This window comes from Mesocricetus auratus, unplaced genomic scaffold, assembly GCF_017639785.1.
Source record: "Mesocricetus auratus isolate SY011 unplaced genomic scaffold, BCM_Maur_2.0 Super-Scaffold_100011, whole genome shotgun sequence".
Lineage (NCBI taxonomy): Eukaryota > Metazoa > Chordata > Mammalia > Rodentia > Cricetidae > Mesocricetus > Mesocricetus auratus.
The window spans coordinates 80,913,595-80,934,263 of record NW_024429195.1 but is presented as its reverse complement, the minus strand read 5'-3'; the positions used below and the strand labels follow the sequence as shown (position 1 = coordinate 80,934,263).

Below are 20,669 nucleotides of genomic sequence, written 5' to 3'. Positions count from 1 at the left end.
AGAAACCCTGTCTCAGAAATAAGTAAATAAATTCAAAATAGGCCATTCTTCAGTTTATTATTCAAAATAATAATAATAATAATCAAGTTAATTTGAGTCTCGGGTTAACAGCCTTCGGATGTTTAGCAGAGCAAATGGGTTGTCTTAGGGATTTTCAACTGCAGTCTGACTCAAATCACCTTAGTTGCCAAGGAAGAAACAAGACTCTCAAGACAAATGGCACCATGGATGAAAGACATAATCCATCAGATAAACAGGATCATTGCAAAGAATGTGAACAGGAAAAGTTGATGTTTAAAGAAACAAACATATAAAAGATTGCAGAAAATATTTGTAAACTAACTAGAACTTGTTAGAAAAGTAAAATAATTCAAAACAAAACAAAAATAAAAAACAACCCTATAAGAGACATGGCCACTGCCCACTTCCACTTTATCAGAATGCAGAGTTTGAAGGCAGTGATGGCGCACCCCTTTAAAGCCAGCATTTTGAAGGCAGAGGCAGGTGGATCTCCGTGAGTTCAAGGTCAGATTACAAAATGAGTTCCAGGGCTGTTACACAGAGGAAACCCTGTCTTAAAAACAAGAAAGATCTGGAGTTCTGGCATACAGACCAACACCTGGTGTTCCAGAGAGACCATACCAAGGCTATCAGCACCATCACCAAGGCATATGGATTAGGGTGATTTCAGCACCATCACCAAGGCATATGGATTAGGGTGATTTCAGCACCATCACCAAGGCATATGGATTAGGGTGATTTCAGCACCATCACCAAGGCATATGGATTAGGGTGATTTCAGCACCATCACCAAGGCATATGGATTAGGGTGATTTCAGCACCATCACCAAGGCATATGGATTAGGGTGATTTCAGCACCATCACCAAGGCATATGGATTGAGGGTGATTTCAGCACCATCACCAAGGCATATGGATTAGGGTGATTTCAGCACCATCACCAAGGCATATGGATTAGGGTGATTTCAGCACCATCACCAAGGCATATGGATTAGGTGATTTCAGCACCATCACCAAGGCATATGGATTAGGGTGATTTCAGCACCATCACCAAGGCATATGGATTAGGGTGATTTCAGCACCATCACCAAGGCATATGGATTAGGGTGATTTCAGCACCATCACCAAGGCATATGGATTAGGGTGATTTCAGCACCATCACCAAGGCATATGGATTAGGGATTCAGCACCATCACCAAGGCATTATGGATTTCAGCACCATCACCAAGGCATATGGATTAGGGTGATTTCAGCTTTACCATCACCAAGGCATATGGATTAGGGTGATTTCAGCACCATCACCAAGGCATATGGATTAGGTGATTTCAGCACCATCACCAAGGCATATGGATTAGGGTGATTTCAGCACCATCACCAAGGCATATGGATTAGGGTGATTTCAGCACCATCACCAAGGCATATGGATTGGTGATTTCCCCATCACCAAGGCATATGGATTAGGTGATTTCAGCACCATCACCAAGGCATATGGATTAGGGTGATTTCAGCACCATCACCAAGGCATATGGATTAGGTGATTTCAGCACCATCACCAGGCATATGGATTAGGGTGATTTCAGCACCATCACCATAGGATTAGGTGATTTCAGCACCATCACGGCATGATTAGGTGATTTCAGCACCATCACCAAGGCATATGGATTAGGGTGATTTCAGCACCATCACCAAGGCATATGGATTAGGGTGATTTCAGCACCATCACCAAGGCATATGGATTAGGGTGATTTCAGCACCATCACCAAGGCATATGGATTAGGTGATTTCAGCACCATCACCAAGGCATATGGATTAGGTGATTTCAGCACCATCACCAAGGCATATGGATTAGGGTGATTTCAGCACCATCACCAAGGCATATGGATTAGGTGATTTCAGCACCATCACCAAGGCATATGGATTAGGGTGATTTCAGCACCATCACCAAGGCATATGGATTAGGGTGATTTCAGCACCATCACCAAGGCATATGGATTAGGGTGATTTCAGCACCATCACCAAGGCATATGGATTAGGGTGATTTCAGCACCATCACCAAGGCATATGGATTAGGGTGATTTCAGCACCATCACCAAGGCATATGGATTAGGGTGATTTCAGCACCATCACCAAGGCATATGGATTAGGGTGATTTCAGCACCATCACCAAGGCATATGGATTAGGGTGATTTCAGCACCATCACCAAGGCATATGGATTAGGGTGATTTCAGCACCATCACCAAGGCATATGGATTAGGTGATTCGCACCATCACGATATGATTGGTGATTTCAGCACCATCACCAAGGCATATGGATTAGGGTGATTTCAGCACCATCACCAAGGCATATGGATTAGGTGATTTCAGCACCATCACCAAGGCATATGGATTAGGGTGATTTCAGCACCATCACCAAGGCATATGGATTAGGGTGATTTCAGCACCATCACCAAGGCATATGGATTAGGGTGATTTCAGCACCATCACCAAGGCATATGGATTAGGTGATTTCAGCACCATCACCAAGGCATATGGATTAGGGTGATTTCAGCACCATCACCAAGGCATATGGATTAGGGTGATTTCAGCACCATCACCAAGGCATATGGATTAGGTGATTTCAGCACCATCACCAAGGCATATGGATTAGGGTGATTTCAGCACCATCACCAAGGCATGGATTAGGTGATTTCAGCACCATCACCAAGGCATATGGATTAGGTGATTTCAGCACCATCACCAAGGCATATGGATTAGGGTGATTTCAGCACCATCACCAAGGCATATGGATTAGGGTGATTTCAGCACCATCACCAAGGCATATGGATTAGGGTGATTTCAGCACCATCACCAAGGCATATGGATTAGGGTGATTTCAGCACCATCACCAAGGCATATGGATTAGGGTGATTTCAGCACCATCACCAAGGCATATGGATTAGGGTGATTTCAGCACCATCACCAAGGCATATGGATTAGGGTGATTTCAGCACCATCACCAAGGCATATGGATTAGGGTGATTTCAGCACCATCACCAAGGCATATGGATTAGGGTGATTTCAGCACCATCACCAAGGCATATGGATTAGGGTGATTTCAGCACCATCACCAAGGCATATGGATTAGGGTGATTTCAGCACCATCACCAAGGCATATGGATTAGGGTGATTTCAGCACCATCACCAAGGCATATGGATTAGGGTGATTTCAGGTACCCATGGGGGCTCTGGGTTGGTTGCTCTAAACCAGTAACTATGAGCCACTACAGCCTCCTCTTGAGAACCCTGCAGTCTTCCTTCTGGGACAGGCATGGTCACTTCTCTGGTAGTGGGACAGTCTGGTGACCCATGGCTGACTTGTGCCACTTCTGAGGTCTGGGGTTGATCTGGGCCATGCCTGAGGGCTTCCTGCAGCAGGTAGATCCACATGGAGAAGTACTGGCTATCACGGGGATATGACTTAAAGGTCCCTTGATGAGCTGCTTGTCCTGGAGCCCACCTTTTGCCTGCTGCAGACCTCACTCAAGGCCTTAGGTGGGATATTTGGTACAGCGTTTGACCCCTAGTTCATATAGAGACCTCCACATGCCTAAGAGTAGGACTAAACTAAAAAGACAATGTGTGTTTAAGACTTAAAAATAAATTGGCTTATAATCACAGCAAATATAAATAACATCAAACACTTTTTTGGCAGCTGGGCGTTGGTGGCACACACCTTTAATCCCAGCACTTGGGAGGCAGAGGCAGGCAGGAGGATCGCTGAGTCTGAGGCCAGTCTGGTCTTCAGAGTGAGTACCAGGACAGCCAGGGCTACACACGAGGAACTCCAACAATAAACAAACAAAAACCTTTCTTTGAAAGTGCGTTTAAATGAGTCCACTGGGCAGCCACACTTGGAGCAAGAATTTCCACATAAAACCTGACAAAAGCCTAAAAGGAATTTTAAAAACACAAAAGCAAAGTCAAGCACAGCTTCCCGGTAGCAGCATTTTCTCAGGTGGGCTCTGTTTGCTAGAGGCAAGCAGAGGCTCAGTTTTTAAAGAGCAGCTTCATGACTCAGAATTAGTGGCAGAAACCACATGGTTCTTTTAAGGGGCCCTGCTATCAAACAATTATGTTATGAGCAGCCGGCAGCATGCTTCTTGGTGGTGACATGGATCTAGAAACTCCCCAGAGTTGTGGCAATAAGCACGGCTCCCACTACTGCGTTGTCAAGCCATAGGGCAGGGCCAGCCGCCACTTTAACCTTAGCCATGCTCTTTAGCAGATTAAAGACTCATGGTCAGAAAAAGACAAAGATACAGCATGTTGCTTGGGAGAGATAAGAAAAAGATAAGGGAAAGCCCTAAAAAAGACAGAGTAGCTGAGCATGGTGGCGCACGCCTTTAATCCCGACACCCAAGAGGCAGAGGCAGGCGAATGTCTGTGAGTTCAAGGCCAGCCTGGTCTACAGAGTGAATTCCAGGACAGCCTGTCTCAAAAAAACAAAAAGTAAAAATAAAAGAAAGGGTAATAAAAAAAAGGCCAGGTAAAGATGGAAAATATACAGAGTCTGAATACTTACTGTATATGATATTATTGTGTTTTCTTTGAATTGTTTGGTTGCTGAGGAAGGAGCAACAGCTGCTAAAAGACATTTGATTATAAATACTGCTGGATTAATCCAACCTATGCATTTTTAAAGTGCCTTGGACTTCAAAATTTAAGTCTAAGAACATGTTACTTTGGAAAAGAGGTTCTGCTTTTGTTTCCACAGAAGATGAAAGTCTGGATTCCTTCCAGACTAAAATGGTTTGATCAAGGAAGACCCCTGAAGCAGTGGCCCAGGTGATCCAACATCAAAACAGCTGAGACAATGCAGCCTTGCAGACGACTACAGCCAGGATTTGCTCAGGTTTCTGGGTTTTGTCAGGATCCCCTTGGGATTGACAGAACCCCCAAATAGCAGGAAGCAGTCTGGAGAGAACTATGCCCACATTCCCAAATATTGTTTATAAATGTTTGTTTTCATTTAAACGGGGTTGGTTATAAATGGTTAATGATCACTGTCAATCTCTTTCTAAAGGAACAAAGGGATATGAGGTAGAAATGAATACATTGGTATGGATTATGGTTACTGATAACAAATTTAAGATCAATTTTGCTATATGTATATTACTACTCTTGTTTAGATATTGTGTTTATATAGCTCTTTTAAAAATGCAATGTATAGGGGCTGGAGAGATGGCTCAGAGGTTAAGAGCACTGACTGCTCTTCCAGAGGTCCTGAGTTCAATTCCCAGCTACCACATGGTGACTCACAACCATCTGTAATGAGATCTGGCGCCTCTTCTGGTATGTGCAGACATACACGGAGGCAGAATGTTGTATTCATAATAAATAAATCTTTTAAAAAAATGCAATGTATAATTAAATACAGATTATAGATAGTCACCTATAACACTAAAAACTTAGATATACAGAGATGTATTTAAGATGGATAGATATTCTTCAAACCTCTTAAAGACCTACAGAATATGGCATTTAAACTGGTTTATTAGGGTTTTTCATGACAATGAGACACAACTGCTCCTGACAATACCGATTATGTCAGGGAGGAAGATGGGCATTGAAGAAACTCATTATTGAGCTTGCCTTCAATATGGCAGGGATTGACATTTGGACAAGAAACTGCTCTTGCCTGAACTATTTGACTGTATGCTCCATAAACTGGACATGCAGGACCTACAGGAAAGTGACTGCTGAACTTGCCAAAACAAGTAAGACAGTCCTTCAGGGTTCCTGCTTCATAGAAGAGTCTGCCAGACATTCTACAGGACACAGAGAAAAATGACTGACAAACTGCCAATGCAAGCAGGACAGTTTCAAATTTCCTGCTTCACTGAGAAGTCTGTCAGACATTCTAGGCCTATAGGCTGAAGAGGGATGCCCCAACATTATAGAAGAACTTTGAGTGACTGTCCAGGCAGCGAGATGTCTCTGTCATTCTAGAATTTATATTATATCCTCCTAGGGACTTTGATGGAGTTGAAGACAGAGTTATGGTTTTCCTTAGTTATGATAAAAGATAAGTTACACATAAAACTTTAGACTTACAAAGATAGAAGATAGAATATTTAAATTTTGTCAATGTTAGTAGACTAAATATTGTAACTATAATTCTTGTTTGATAACTGTTTTGTTATATATAATTTTACTATGTTAAAGTTAAAATCTGTCATTTTATTTAGACAGAAAAGAGATGATGGGGATGTCCTTCTGTATGCTGTTTATATATGTTTCTCTTACTGGTTGATGAATAAAACACTGATTGGCCAGTAGCCAGGCAGGAAGTATAGGCGGGGCTACCAGATGAGGAGAATTCTGGGGAAAGGAGGCAGATAGAAGTTTCCAAAGAGATACCATGTAGCCACGGGCATTCTCCAGTATGCCAAGACCACATGGAGATACATTGTTTAATAGAAATGGGTAATAATTAAGAGAGAGCTAGTCAGTAAGAAACCTGAGCATTCAGCCAAACAGTCTATAATTAATAGAAGTCTCTGTGTGTTTACTGGGGTCTAAATGGCTACAGGGCCAGGCAGAACAGAAACTTCCATTAACATTTCTTGGCTTTATCTTTTAGGTATGTATTCTACAAACTCAAAATCTAAGGTAGAAGAAAAATGTAAAACACACTATACAAGACCAGTCAACTGACCAGGACAGTAGTGGCACACACCTTTAATCCCAGCGCTCAGAGGTTAATACTGCTGCTGGTCATTATCTTAAACACACACACACACACACACACACACACACACACACACACACACACACAGCCCCCTAAGCCTGATTTGAACCTCTACACGTGCACCAGAGACTGTTAATGTACACATCTCTTCGTCTCACTCCCTCTTGCACACGCACACGGGCACACACACACACACACACACACAGTAATAAAGCAAAAGAAAGTAAATACAGGTTTGTGAGATTGTGAGAATTTGAGATTTCAGTAAAGAAGTCAACACGTGTGCAGCTCGTAGCAGGTTGAGGTTATGGAGACCTTCTGGACCCACATGGATAGGGTACACTGTTTTCTAGTGTACAGGACATGTGTGAAACTCACCACAGGACAGAGAGCTGCTCAGAAAAGAGAAGTCGGCCCTTCTCTGGTACCACTAGAATAAAGCAAATCAAGGCTACAGCTCAGATATTTGGAAATACATTTTAAAAATAACTGCAGGGTTAAATATACGGCTGATAGGGTTGATCAAGAGAAAACACAAGCCAGGTGTGGTGTTTCACATCTTTAATTCCACAGCCAGTCTGTTTTACACAGTGAGTTCCAGGCTAGCCAGGTGATACTGTATCAAAAAATAAAATACAAGGGTCCAACTGTGGGCACATGATGACACCAGCATCTCTGAGAATTCTAAACTCACTTGGCAGATAAATCTCTGAAAGACTGAGGGCTGGTTTCCCACATGAAGCTATTATGGTGAAAACAATGTGCCACTGCACAAAGGCAGACAAACAGATCAGGGGACCCAGTAACCCTAACCCCAGGCACAGACTGAACGCATGTGTTCCACTGGCTTCTGAAAACACACTTATACAACCATTGGGAAGAGAATATTCCCCCTTTATTTTTATAAATTCTCTTGAGAATCTTGTACAGTGTGTTTTCAGTTTTGTTTGGGGAGCTTGGTTTGGGTTTTTTGTTTTGTTTTTTCTTTGGAGACAGGGTCTATGCGGCCCTGGGTGTCATGTAGACCAGACTGGCCTCAAAAACAGATCTGCCTGCCTCTGTATCCACCTTGCTCAGCTTCCATTTTCATCATATTCCCCAGCCTTTCCCAACTCTATCTCCACTCCACACCCATCCAGTTTTGTGGCCTTTAAATAAAAGAAGAATAAAGCACATTTAAGAACAGCTTGTGCTGACCACACACTCCTGGATGTAGTCTTCCACTCAAGAGTGGTTGACTGGTTTAAAAAAGAAAACTGGCAAATGGAGGCCATCAATGTATTAAAACACATATACCATGACTAAGTTGAATTTATACTAAGAAGTAAGGTCAGTTTAGAAAGAACAGTCAGGTACATACGCAGAGAGCAGTGAGACTCGAAACTATTCACAATGGAGCACTGGCATCTACAGTAGGGAGGACTTCCTCAATCAGCACAGGTGACTTAACAACATTTCCCAACATTGAATGTTCAAACATCTTCCAAACCTAGAACTGAGGTGGAGACACAGCTCAGTCAGAGTTCAGCTCCTGTCCTAGGCAGTCAGGCAGAAGACCACAGAGGAAGGCTCCTATAGTTGCCTCTGGCTGCCTCCTGTGCACGAACACGTACCTGCATGTTCATATGCACACATCACAACCATGAACAGATGCATTTTCTTTGAGAAGACCCATGGTCACCATCAGTACTTTTCAACACTGTACCCCAGGTCTGTAAGAAGAAGCCAAACTGGAGCCATTTGGGATAGAATTTCCATTTTGAATAAGGGTCACCAAGATCTCCGCAAACCTCCCTGGGTACCTGACATCCTGGTTGGCAAGCTGAACCATGAATGGTGGGCAAGCTAGCCCTACCACACTTGAGTGGACCAACCAAGGACAACAAGGTAAGTGTACCAAAGAATGTCCCAAGGAATGTCCCCTGCCTGAAACCTGACTGGTAGAAAATGTACCTGTAACTTGGTACAGGTGTCTGTGTTTTTTCTGCTTAAGTACTTGCTAAAATGAGCGTTCCGGGGGCACAGTCATCTCCCAAGTCTATACTGTTGTTCCTGACTGGTCTGTTTTTACTGCCCAATTCAATAAAGATCTTGATTTGTGTGGACTCTTGTGCCTAACAGGGTTGTTTCAGACTCTCACACCCCACATTCCTACCTATCACTGTAGTAAAATAAGGATCAGAAACAAAACAGCCATAAAGGGCAGATGAAAATTAAAAAGTGCCAGGTGTGGTGGCGCACGCCTTTAATCCCAGCACTTGGGAGGCAGAGGCAGGTGGATCTCTGTGAGTTCAAGGCCAGCCTGGTCTACAGAGTGAGTTACAGGACAGCCAGCGCTGTTACACAGAGAAACCCTGTCTCGAAAAAACAAATAGGAAAACAATCAACAGAGACATATAATGCTTTTGACTGAGAAGACACGTGTAACAGATGCAAGTTTTCTCCAAGTTGATTCGCACATTCAACAGAATTAGAGAAGACAATGCACAAATTTGGTAGGACACATGTGTACCATATGCAAAGGACTAACATCCAGAACATACATAGAAACCATACTGATCAATGAAAGACAACTTATCAAACATGGGCAAAAGACATTAATCACTATTTCACCAAAGAGGAAATATTATTCTATCAGTAATCAGGGGAATGAGAATTAAACCCACCATGAGATACTGTATTAACAGGCATCCAACTGGCAAATACTAGACAGTCTAGAACAAGTGTTGCCAAGGTGTAGAACCAGGAACTCAAGCTGTGTTGCCAGTGAGAGCATGCCAGAGCCCAGCTCTGCATTACAGTGGACTCCTCCTACAAACTGCATTATTCAAATCTATCATCTCTGAACCTCTGATGTCAAAAATGGAGGCCCTCAGAGCTACAGCACATGCAGGGCCATCTGCTAGCACTCACCACACGAGAAACTTTTAAAAGACACAAAACATGCATGTATGTGCTTGATTAGGTATCAGCTGTGAGGCTACACACTAGGACAGTTTTTAAACTGGGGGAAAAGAGTAAAAAGGGCAGATGTCTCAGTGGAGTCATGAAAACAGTTGTCCTCAAAGACCTTCTTTAGGTATGGTTATTGAACCATAGTGCAGTACTTCAAAAACAACTGTCCTAGAACAACTCTTGCACATACAAGGAAATGGGTACAAGAAACTACACAGTCCTTAAACATTTATTGTCTGTCCTGTGTCACTGTTTTCAACAATGAATACAGCAAGGAACAAAGAGTTTACATTATAATTGGCCAGAATGTCCATAGCAGCATTGTCTTCAATAGCAAAAAAAAACTGAAAATAAGAATTCGAATCCTGGCAAACAGAAGACCAAATAAAATTGTAGAATAGTAACACAATGAAATATATAGCAGTGAAGACATGAAATAATCACATGCATAAACATGAATGTAAATTTTAAAAAATACCAGAAAATATGTCACAGGAGAATACATATATCATGATGACTTTTACAAACCAGTTTACAACCAGGTAAATTTAAACATTTTATTAAGAATGTACACATGTCTGACAGAGCTACAAATAAACACATGGAAATAATTGCTAAAAACAAATCCTGCGCATTTACGCGGTATGGTGTGTGTGCAGGGAGGAGAGACAGGACAGGTGTCTCTAGACAGTTGGGAATGTTCTGCTTCTTAAGCAAAGCTTGATAAATAAAAGTCAACATTTTACTTACTTTACCCATACAGTTTACGGTTGGCACACACTGGTTCACAGCAAATATTTTTAAACAAAAAAGATGTGCAGTTGCACACTACTCCACCAAACAAGACGACATCACTACTTCAGTCACTGTAGTGCAAATGAGAGGCACTCAACAATAATGGGCAAGTCCATGCATACAAAACAACCAAGTGTGATGATTTCTCACTGAGTCAGGTAAAGAGCCAATGAGCTCACAGTACTACAAGCCACCCTTCCTAATCAGCCATCGCACATCTCTGCATCTCTGCATGAGTACTTCCTTCACTGTGTATGATTATTTCTACAAAGCAGATGGGCCAGGCATAGGGGGACTGCAAGTTCAAGGCCAGCCTGGACTGCATAAGCTCTGAGCTAGCCTGGGGCCTGATGAGAAACCAATTGGCAATGTAAAGCATACCACCTCTCCTTTACCAAACGCTGTTGTTGCATTTGTGGGCTAACTTTATCAAACCCTGGTCAACACACAGTCATTCTCAACGGCCTCTCTTCATCAAAGACAGCTTCCTTCTGGCATGCAGAAAATATCAGCCATCTCCAGAGACTGTCTGCCAATATTATCCCTGTCTGTGCCAGTTTATGGACTTGTAACAGTTAAGGTACAATTTCTCCTAGTTTAGGGAATTCACAAATATTTTGCTTATCAATTCAGAAATTCTGGAAAACAAAAGAGCTCTTGAAATATTTAACCCACTAGTCGCTGAAGTTTTTATCTTCCTGGTCTGTGGAGTGGGAAGGGCAGACTAGTTGTGGCAGCAATGAGCCCAAGGACACCAGCAACTCATCAGCGAGCTGTCCATCAACACACGTGCAGACACACCCACACCGAGCTAGCGACACCACCCACAATCTCACCCACATTTAGCTGGAATGAACAAGGAGGTCCGACTGCAACCTGTGCATCAAACTCTGGGAGTTTCCAAATCTGTCAAGCACCTGCTGCGCTGTGTTTTACTAGATGAACCTGTTGGGATCAGGAGACACCCCCACCCCACCCCAAGCACACATTTTCTTCTTTCTTTGAAATCTTAGTTCGGCAGAGGACAGAAGCAGCACACTGACAGGGAGATGGAGAGCCATTGGGACCAGGAGGTTAACCCTGAGATTCTACAGCTTTCACTCAGCTTAAAGAACCTGGTTTTTGTTTCTCCCAGAATGTTAGTTTGTTTTCCCATGCATGATCAGAGTGATACATTTACTTACAGAAATACACAAGCACAGGGACTTACAACTCTAGACCTGAAGGGAGGAAGGCCAAGGGCATCTTGCTTCTCTGCGAGTAAGAATCTTAAGTGTAGTGCCTCAGGCCTGCAATCCAGCAGCTGAGAGGCTGAGACAGAGGAGTGCCAGGAGTTCAAAGTTAGCCTAGGTTACAGAATAAAACAAAACAGTATCTTGCCCAACAAGCTTAGAAGGGAGGACAGTGGCCTGCCTCGGGTTCTCTACACTTCAGCTGATACTTTCCAGTGTTAGAGGAAGAGACTTGTTTGTCCCTCATGTGGATCTCCGTGATTTGAGGCCAGTCTGGTCTTTGTGGTGAGTTCCAGGACAGCCAGGGCTACATAGTGAGTGCCTGTCTCAAAGCAAACAAATGCACAAAAAAGGCAGCAACCAAGAGACTAACTTCTGACAGACTTTTAGATCATCTTGATCTTCCAGTTTCTCTATGCCCACCAATCTTGTTAAATCCTAGAACAACTTCAGGTTAGGCCCTCCTTTTTGAGATCTACCATCTCCCTCCTAAACCCATTATTTATCTTGCAATTTCCTTAGTTAAGAACCCCCGCCGGGCATTGGTGGTGCACGCCTTTAATCCCAGCACTCCGGAGGCAGAGGCAGGCTGTGCCTCTGTGAGTCTGAGGCCAGCCTGGTTTACAGAGCAAGTTCCAGGACAGTCTCCAAAACAATACAGAGAAACCCTGTCTCGAAAAACAAAACAAACAAACAAACAAAGAGCCCCAAGCAGGGTGAAGCAAGACAAAGCTGTAAGCTTCCCCAGTGTAATAAACACACTAAAAGTACTCTCCTTCAGAACCACCTCCACTGTGACCAAGATGCGAGACTGGGAATGGAAGAATACAAGGATGGCAAATGTCTTCACTCACCTGTTCAGATATTCAAGGTGCCGTTGACGGCCCAGGATGAAGACCATGAAGACCAGGTTTCTGCACACTCACTCACCATCAGAGACCAGACAGGGTCATTGCTAACAAGTAAGGGGACAGTATTTTTTGAGACTGTGAAGAAAAAGGTCAGGGAAGGTGTGGCAGACTGGTCAAGTTATTAAGTGGCAGGAGTGGAAACGTGGATTACAGACAGGATGAGGTGTGTGAAGAAAGACAGATGTGGCATCACAGACATGGGGAGCTGTGCAAATCCCAGGGGTGCTCGGGTGACAAGACAGTGGGCTGAGAGAGCCCCTTAGATCTGGGACATGCAACATTCCACCGAAAGGAAACAAAGACGAAACAAGTCTCGTCCAGACTGTCTCTTGGGGCCATCTGTCTGTTTACTTGCACACAGATGAGCACAACTGCAACGCAGGAAGGGACAAGTGGGCATCAAATCCTGGAGAAAATGACTCCTGTCCACAAGCTAACTTCAGTTTCTAGACAGTCCGACTTAAGTTAGAGACTACCTTTGCATTCCAATGAACGACACGCATCAGCATCCCACAGATGGGCTCTGCCACCACTACTCTGTATCATTCCAAGTGAATAATAACACCTGTAACTGTTTATAGCAAAAGGGTGCTTTTATTTTACATATCATTGGTACACAATACATAGAACTGCCTAAAGTCAGTCTTAGGGAACACAACAATTACACTTCAGATGGCCAAAGGCCAAGCCTACTTGCAGTCTCATTAGGAGCAGGTACCTACAGGAGCTCCAAAGACTAATCACTGCAGACAGAATGTAACAAATGGTCTTTACGTTATAAGTGCTATCATTTTAAAATAAAAGTCCTTCAGTTATAGCAGACACTCTCTAAGCAGAACCCATTTTTGCTAGTCTACAAGTCTTTGAAATAATCGATGAACAGATTCACTTTTCTACAGATGATTAAACATGTAATTGTATTATGGGGCAAGGGTGCCTCAGACATGCAATCAGATTATTTAATCTTTAAATACAGACTGAGTTTATATATAACTTATTTTTAGTTAAACTGCCAAAATAATTTGCTAAACTAAAATTAAGTCAATACAGTTTTTCAGAAAACATAATTCTAAGAGCATGCAATATCAATAATATTTTTACTTTTTTATATTCAACCAAAGTCCAGAACACAGGAAAAGAAGCTTGTGACACAGAAACTGTTATACAACTTTGAGAGGATAGTAAGAAATTTAACTGAATGTAAATCCTCTTAATAAGAAATATCTGCCTGGATGTGATGTAGGTTGGTGTTAGAGCACTGGCCTAGTGCCCAGGCCCAAGCTCGGATAATCCCTAGCACCGGGAAAAAAAGGAAGGAAGGAAGGAGAGATGGTGGAAAAAAGAAAACAGAGTCTACATGATATGGATTGAAGCTTCACAATGTGCGAGTCCTCAGAAGCTACAGGTGCTCATATCAGCATGACGAGTCGTTATACTCATGTTCACACAGTTCTAGCGTTGCATGAATTACTAACACCAAAGCCGCACACATCTGCTAAGGGTATCTTTCAGTCACCAGTCCCGTAACAGAAACAGAAAAATGACTTATGCTTAAGGAAGTAGGCCAATGAAGAAAAAATACAATTTGGGCAATTCTCAACGTAAAAAAGATTTATTATTTTAACAAATTGCTTGGTATAGAAAGGCCACCCTTTTGTCAAAGAAGCAAGTTGTATGTTAGAACCATGAGCTCTTTATCTGTCTCCTAATCTAGAATAGAAGATGCCTTTACGCAAAATAAACTAAATCACATACTAAATAGATAAAAAAGTACACACACAAAACCAACATTCTAGTCTGCTTTACATCAACTTATTCCTCAACAATAAATGTTTCAAGATGTAAACTGTTAATTAATGCAGAGGATAGGGACTGAAAGGCAAAAGCTCTCTAATGAAGTAAAGTAACTGGTCTTGAAGCACACTCCCCATAGCTGACTGTTCTTCTAAGCTGAGCACACACACAACAGAGTCTACCATTCAAGATGTGCAAATCTGCATACCATGTAACTTTGGTTAAGACATAGTTAGCTCCTACCAGACACATCATGGAAGCTACACAAATGATCTTAAACATAATAATGAGGTAAGTTCAAAGTCTACTAGTGCAAAAAGCAAGCACTGCCCGAAGCAAAGCCCACGGAGATGGAGGCAGAGGAAAGCTCTCCCACAGGAGCTGCTGGGACAACTAGCCAGAGGGCTCCTTGTAAACACTGCTTGGAAAGTACCCATTTAGTAATTAAGTATTCATGTATCCTAAAAAGGTATTCTAGTAACACCAGAGTAGTGCATTTGTTTTTTATCTTTAGAGTTCAGAAACCACTCATGTGTCTAATAGCTTGCATATTTTCTTCAAGAGAAATTTAATTAGTGAGACACATTAATTACAAATACTGTAGTATAAAAATCCCAGTCTTTACAAAAATTATATATTAAAATATTCTATACACTTTAAGTTAGTAAGTGGCATATATATCCTTTCTTCACAATTAGAGTCATCTCCAATGGGCATATCATATGTAAAGCTGAAGGGCATAGCTCCTCAGTCACCCTAAACTGGCATTGCGATTGTGTGGCAAAACAAGTCAGACCTGGTCTCTTGCAGTGATGGCAGCTGTCGGCCTGAAACGTCTTTTCTCAAGTCATTGCTCTGTACTTGCTCGTTCCCGAGCTGACTAAGAGGTTAAACTCTGAGACTTTAGAAGGTGTAAAGTAAGTTACCTGCAGTCAAGTGGTCAAGAATTATCCGCATCTCTAAGGAGGTAAGGAGTCTGAACTGACTGTCTAATGCTTTTATTTCTGGTATAAAAAAGCGTATACAATTTTGAGGTAAAAATAATGCAAAAATAAAACATCTAGACCATTTACAAAAATCTTACAAATGTGAAAAACATATTAAAAACCTGTGTCCTGTTAAGGTGCCTCCTCCTTCTTCAAGAGGAAGACCTACTTGATTTTTAATGTGATGAAAGCAGTTAAAGCCAATAAGACTGCTGACAAATGACAACGTTCAGGGAATCACTCAATTTCTAAGGAAAATACAACTTTTAGAGCTGAAAAGGACCTTAACGGAAAACTCTTATAACTCCCTTACCTGCTCATGAAGAAATGAGGGGCCATTGAGATTAAGTGCTTTAGCTAAAGATAAAGTCAGATATACCAGTCACACACAAATCAAGACTGTTCCCTATCTTTTTCATATTTTGCTATGATTCTCAGAAAAAAAGTTCCTGAACTTTTCTTTCTCTTTCTTTTACTTTCTTAAGTTTGTGCTAACTATAAATAAAGGAACAAAGTGGTTACTAAAGTTGTATCATAAATCCTATGCGCTGGAAATGGCTGATAGAGCGCTGCTCATGGATAGTCAAGAGGGTACTCAGGCAGGGCATTTACAATGCGTAACACTCACCACAGCAAGGTGTACAACAGCCAGTTACTGGACTCCTCTCAGTAGCTGCAGGATGGCTGAGTTATGCAGCCGTTATAAAAGATAAGGGACAATACACCTTACAGCTTTTATCTTTGTTTTGTTATTTTTTCTTTGTAAGTAGCTTTATGGGTAAGGAAGAATCCATATACTAATTTTCAGTCTTTGCTTCTTTCTATTTTTATTTGGATCTAGAAGTGAGCAAATACATTTTAAGAACAACTTACAAACTCAAATTCATAACTGCTAGAAATACAGTCAGAGAATACTCTCAAAGAACAGGTCTTTATAACCAGTCACTAATAAATAACCATGACAACAGCTTTAATAGAAACAACTCAACTCAGAGGTGCCTTCTTATTGTTACCTTGAAGCCATCGCACTTGAGTGGCTGGTCCATAACCCTTTTCATTCTTTGCTGATATCCTGAATACAATGGCTGGTCTGGATGTGTAATCTATATGCGCGTTTGCAAGCTGCCCAGAAGTCACTGTACATGAGGTTTTAAGACCACAGTAGATCCTCATGAACACAAGCTGGCTTGGATTATCTTGCACCTGGGCTGTGCGGATAGCCAAGTAGGCTGAGTATTCCAAAATATTTCCAGACGGTGAAGTTGGAGGCTCCCAGGAAAGGTGGATGCCTTCGACATTCTGGAGAAGAGCAAGAGACAGGTGGTTCTCTGGTGTCATGGACAGTGTCTTTAGAGCTCAGAACCTTTCCTTCCTTCTCTCACTATATTAGACATCGGAACTCTGACTGCTGACTAAGACTTTACCCTACCCAGTTCACCCTTTATAGACACTTTTCACAAAGTGAGGCTTTGTATGCCTATCGTACCCCAGAGGGGATTCTCTTCCTCAGCAAAGCACAAGAGTTATTACAAATACAATGCAACTTCATATGTCCTAAAATGCAACTCTCCAAAATGAACTATGGGTGACGGAAACAGGACAATACAAACTGATTTCCAGCCCTGTGGTTTCATGCTATAATTCTACTTGCAATTTGGTACTGAAAAATACCAGGCATGGCTATCAAAACATTTTAAACATTTAATCTCCCTCTCTGAGGTATCTTTCTCAAGTGCTAGTAAGAACTTCAAAACCCAGAAGTTTCAAATCATTTGCATCACAACTTTTACTGGACCTGACAGATTACCTTGGAAATTCGGACTGTAGAAGGAGCTCCAGGAAAACCAGGGATACATGTTTTAAATTCACTGATTTTGCTGAAAGGGCCTATTCCACAACCATTGATTGCAGCAACCCTGAATTTATATACTGTTCCTGGGACCAGATCTTGTTTCTTAAGTAAACTGTAGTCAGGTACATCTGCATTTCCTACCTAAAATGTAAGATATTTAGAAGTCAGAAAAAAGGTTCATTAGTTGTTTCAAGGTTGTAATTATTCAACTTTTATTAAACAAAACATTTTAACAATGAGCTGTATTTTAGGAATCCAATTCATTCATGTACCTCCCTACTCACACAAACAGTAAAACTCTAATACAGAACCCGTTAATCCCTGCCTGATCATAGACTCAGATCCAATAGGAAGGTGATTTGAATCTCTGCCTATAAGGAGAAAGGCAAGGGAATTCCACACAGGAGAGGAAGGAAAGACAAAAACAAAAAGCAGAGGTGATATCACAATAAACAAAATAAATATCTCTTCCTTTGTGATTTAACTGGGAGAAGAATCTCAGACTTGCTGTCATATAATGGTCTCCTAGGAGCAAGTAACTAACCCTGAATAAATGTTACATAATGATATGCTCTTGGGTGCCAATACCCTAACATCTAACCCTTTCAAACGTTCTGAAGCTATTCTTCATACTGTCACCACACCTACTATGACAGAGTGCCAGTGGGCTATCACACTTTCTGGAAACCTGGGCATCTCTATTGTACAGGGAGGACACCGGGTCTCAGAGAGTTTAGACAACTGACTTGCCTCAGTTCACACTCAAGAATATTGGAACTAGAAATCCAAACTCAAGTTTACTAGTTGCAGATTTTCTGCTCTTTGGTTCTTTAGGAAAAATTAGGCAGCTAACATGTCTTTGCAATGGATGTATCCTTGTATGGACATAGATTCATCTCCAGTCAGGAATCTCTTTAGCCATAAAAGTAATGATTTTTTACTAGACTTTTCTTTTAAATCATGAAAATATCCAACGAGTGGTGGTGGCACACACCTTTAATCCCAGCACTTGGTGGCAGAGGCAGGTGGATCTTTGTGAGTGCCAGACCAGCCTGGTCTATAGAGCAAGTTCTAGGACAGCCAGAGCTAAGCACAGAAGCCTGTCTGAAAAGTCAAAATAATAATAGTAATAAGAAGAAGAATTGAAAATATTCAATGTGAAAAAAGGGGAAACGATGCCAAAAGTTTTGCCAGAGAAATGATGTGATTTTGTGAGTGTGTGTGTGAGAGATATAGGTTGCTTGGGGTACCCCTTATCTGAAATAATTGGGTATGGCTTTTTTTTGAGACAGGCTCTCACTATGTAGCTCTAGCTGTTCTGAAACCCACTCTAGACTAAGCTGGCCTCAAACTCACAGAGATCTGCCTGCCTCTGCCTGATGAGTACTGAAATTAAAGGTGTGTGCCACCATGCCCAGCTTGAAGCAAGTGTTTTCTGTTTTTCCCCCCACCCCAGTTGGTTTCTGTGTGGCCCTGGCTGGCCTAGAACTCACTTTGCAGATCAGGCTGCCCTGGAGCTCAGAGCTCTGCCTGCTTCTGCCTCCTGAGTGCTGAGATTAAAGGTGAGCACCACCACCACCTGGCAAATACTTTTTAAATGAAGTGTTTGTGCCAATTTACAAAAGCAGCACTAAAGAATGTAAGATTACATATACAGAACTCTGAATAATACCCTGTGGAAAGATCCCAATTTGATTCCTTCAAATGACCTTCAGTTATCACAAATAATCTCATTCTCAAGGTTCATAATTCACTTTTTGTATATTTAGCTTGCTTTTTGAAATGCTAAGAATTGTAGCCAAAATTACACACATGCTAGACATGCATTCTGCCAGTTATATACTCAGCCCTCAAAATGTAGAAAATTACCAATAATTACCTTTGACATACTTTGTTTTCCTTTTGGTAGCAAATAAAACTGGCTCACCAAAGCGGTATTGTTTTTAAAAATTCCCACATCACACCATTGTTGTTCTGTTTTCAAACTGGCCACTGGATTTGAAGGTGTCTCTTTCTAATTTTAGAGAAAGGAAAAATTATGAAGACCTTATTGAGTATAGAAACGTCAAGACTTGTGTAATCCCATACAGCGATCTACAAGTGTGTACATGGGTGAACAACACACACTACCAGCTCATGATGAACAAGGTCTTAACAGACTAGGTCACTGACAATGGAATGGAGATGCTAATTAAACACAGGGTGTAACAGGGACTCTCTGCCAAGAGCTTGCTACTATTAACCTGCGTGCAGTTAGCATCCTTCCCAATCAGTAGCAGATTAAAATGCCACAACACTGTCATTTCAGAGACCCTCAGAAAGTGTAATCCCTTTAGAGACATGCTACTATCTGATCCAAAGGGAACAGGTAGAAAGCTCCATTCCAAGCTGGTCTTTTCTCTAGATTCAAAACCAACAAGCAGAGATGCAGTAACCTTTGTATTTGAAATACCTGTGATTCTCCAAACCTAAAAGGAGAAAAAAAATGTTCAAAACTAAAATGAAATTTGAATACACTTCAATATATACTAAAAAGAGGAGCAGATTAAACTGTTTTGCATTTCTTTTCTCTGCTTTAACAACAGACCTTCTTAGTTGGGCATTCAGGAGGCAGAGGCAGGCCGATCTCTGTGAGTTCAAAGCCAGCCTAGTCTACAAAGCTACACAGAGAAACTCTGTCTCTGAAAAAAAAAGAAACAAAACAAACAAACAAACAAACAAAACCAGACCTTCTCTAACTTAAAGCTCCTCTCAGTAGAGAGGAGCTAACTTTTTAAAACCATCTTCTTAGAAATAAGACACTGTTTCTAGAAGCTCAGCACAAATGTGCATTTCAGTTACTTATTTCTGACTGCAAGACACAGCAGCAGAGGTGCACACCCATCACCCACAGATTTTGTTATTCAGTCTAGCACACAGGACAAAATCAACTAACTAGAAGAGTCTTTAAAGGTTAAGGACAGCTAAAGCTCTAAAAACTTCAATGACTCTGATGAAGCACCTGGCCACAACTGAAATAACAAAAACTATGTGGCTGGTAAGTCACAGAACGGATTCAAAAGGAAAATCTTTCCATTTACTAATCCTATCGAGAAGAGACAACAAACACAGACTTAACGTTCTGGAAGGTGAGCAACAATGGATGAAGGAAAATATATGATCAAAATCACAAAACAAGCCGGGCATTGGTGGCGCACGCCTTTAATCCCAGCACTCTGGAGGCAGAGGCAGGCGGATCTCTGTGAGTTCGAGACCAGCCTGGACTACCAAGCGAGTTCCAGGACAGCCTCCAAAGCCACAGAGAAACCCTGTCTCGAAAAACCAAAAAAAAAATCCCAAAACGAAAAGAAAAAAATTATGGAAAATTCTTAAACACCCTAAAAGACAAGCAAGA

General features: G+C 41.7%; 1 protein-coding gene across 1 annotated transcript in view; it reads right to left on the bottom strand.

The window, feature by feature from the left end:
• Window positions 1–13,217: 13,217 nt before the first annotated feature.
• Window positions 13,218–20,669, bottom strand: part of Hcfc2 (host cell factor C2) — a 31,729-nt gene continuing 24,277 nt past the window's right edge. The window contains exons 12-14 of the mRNA XM_040755157.1: window positions 19,155–19,289; window positions 17,231–17,416; window positions 13,218–16,722 (exon numbers count right to left, since the gene is read on the bottom strand). Coding sequence (XP_040611091.1) covers window positions 16,408–16,722; window positions 17,231–17,416; window positions 19,155–19,289 — 636 coding nt within the window. The 3' untranslated portion in view covers window positions 13,218–16,407. The remainder of the gene's footprint in view (window positions 16,723–17,230; window positions 17,417–19,154; window positions 19,290–20,669) is intronic.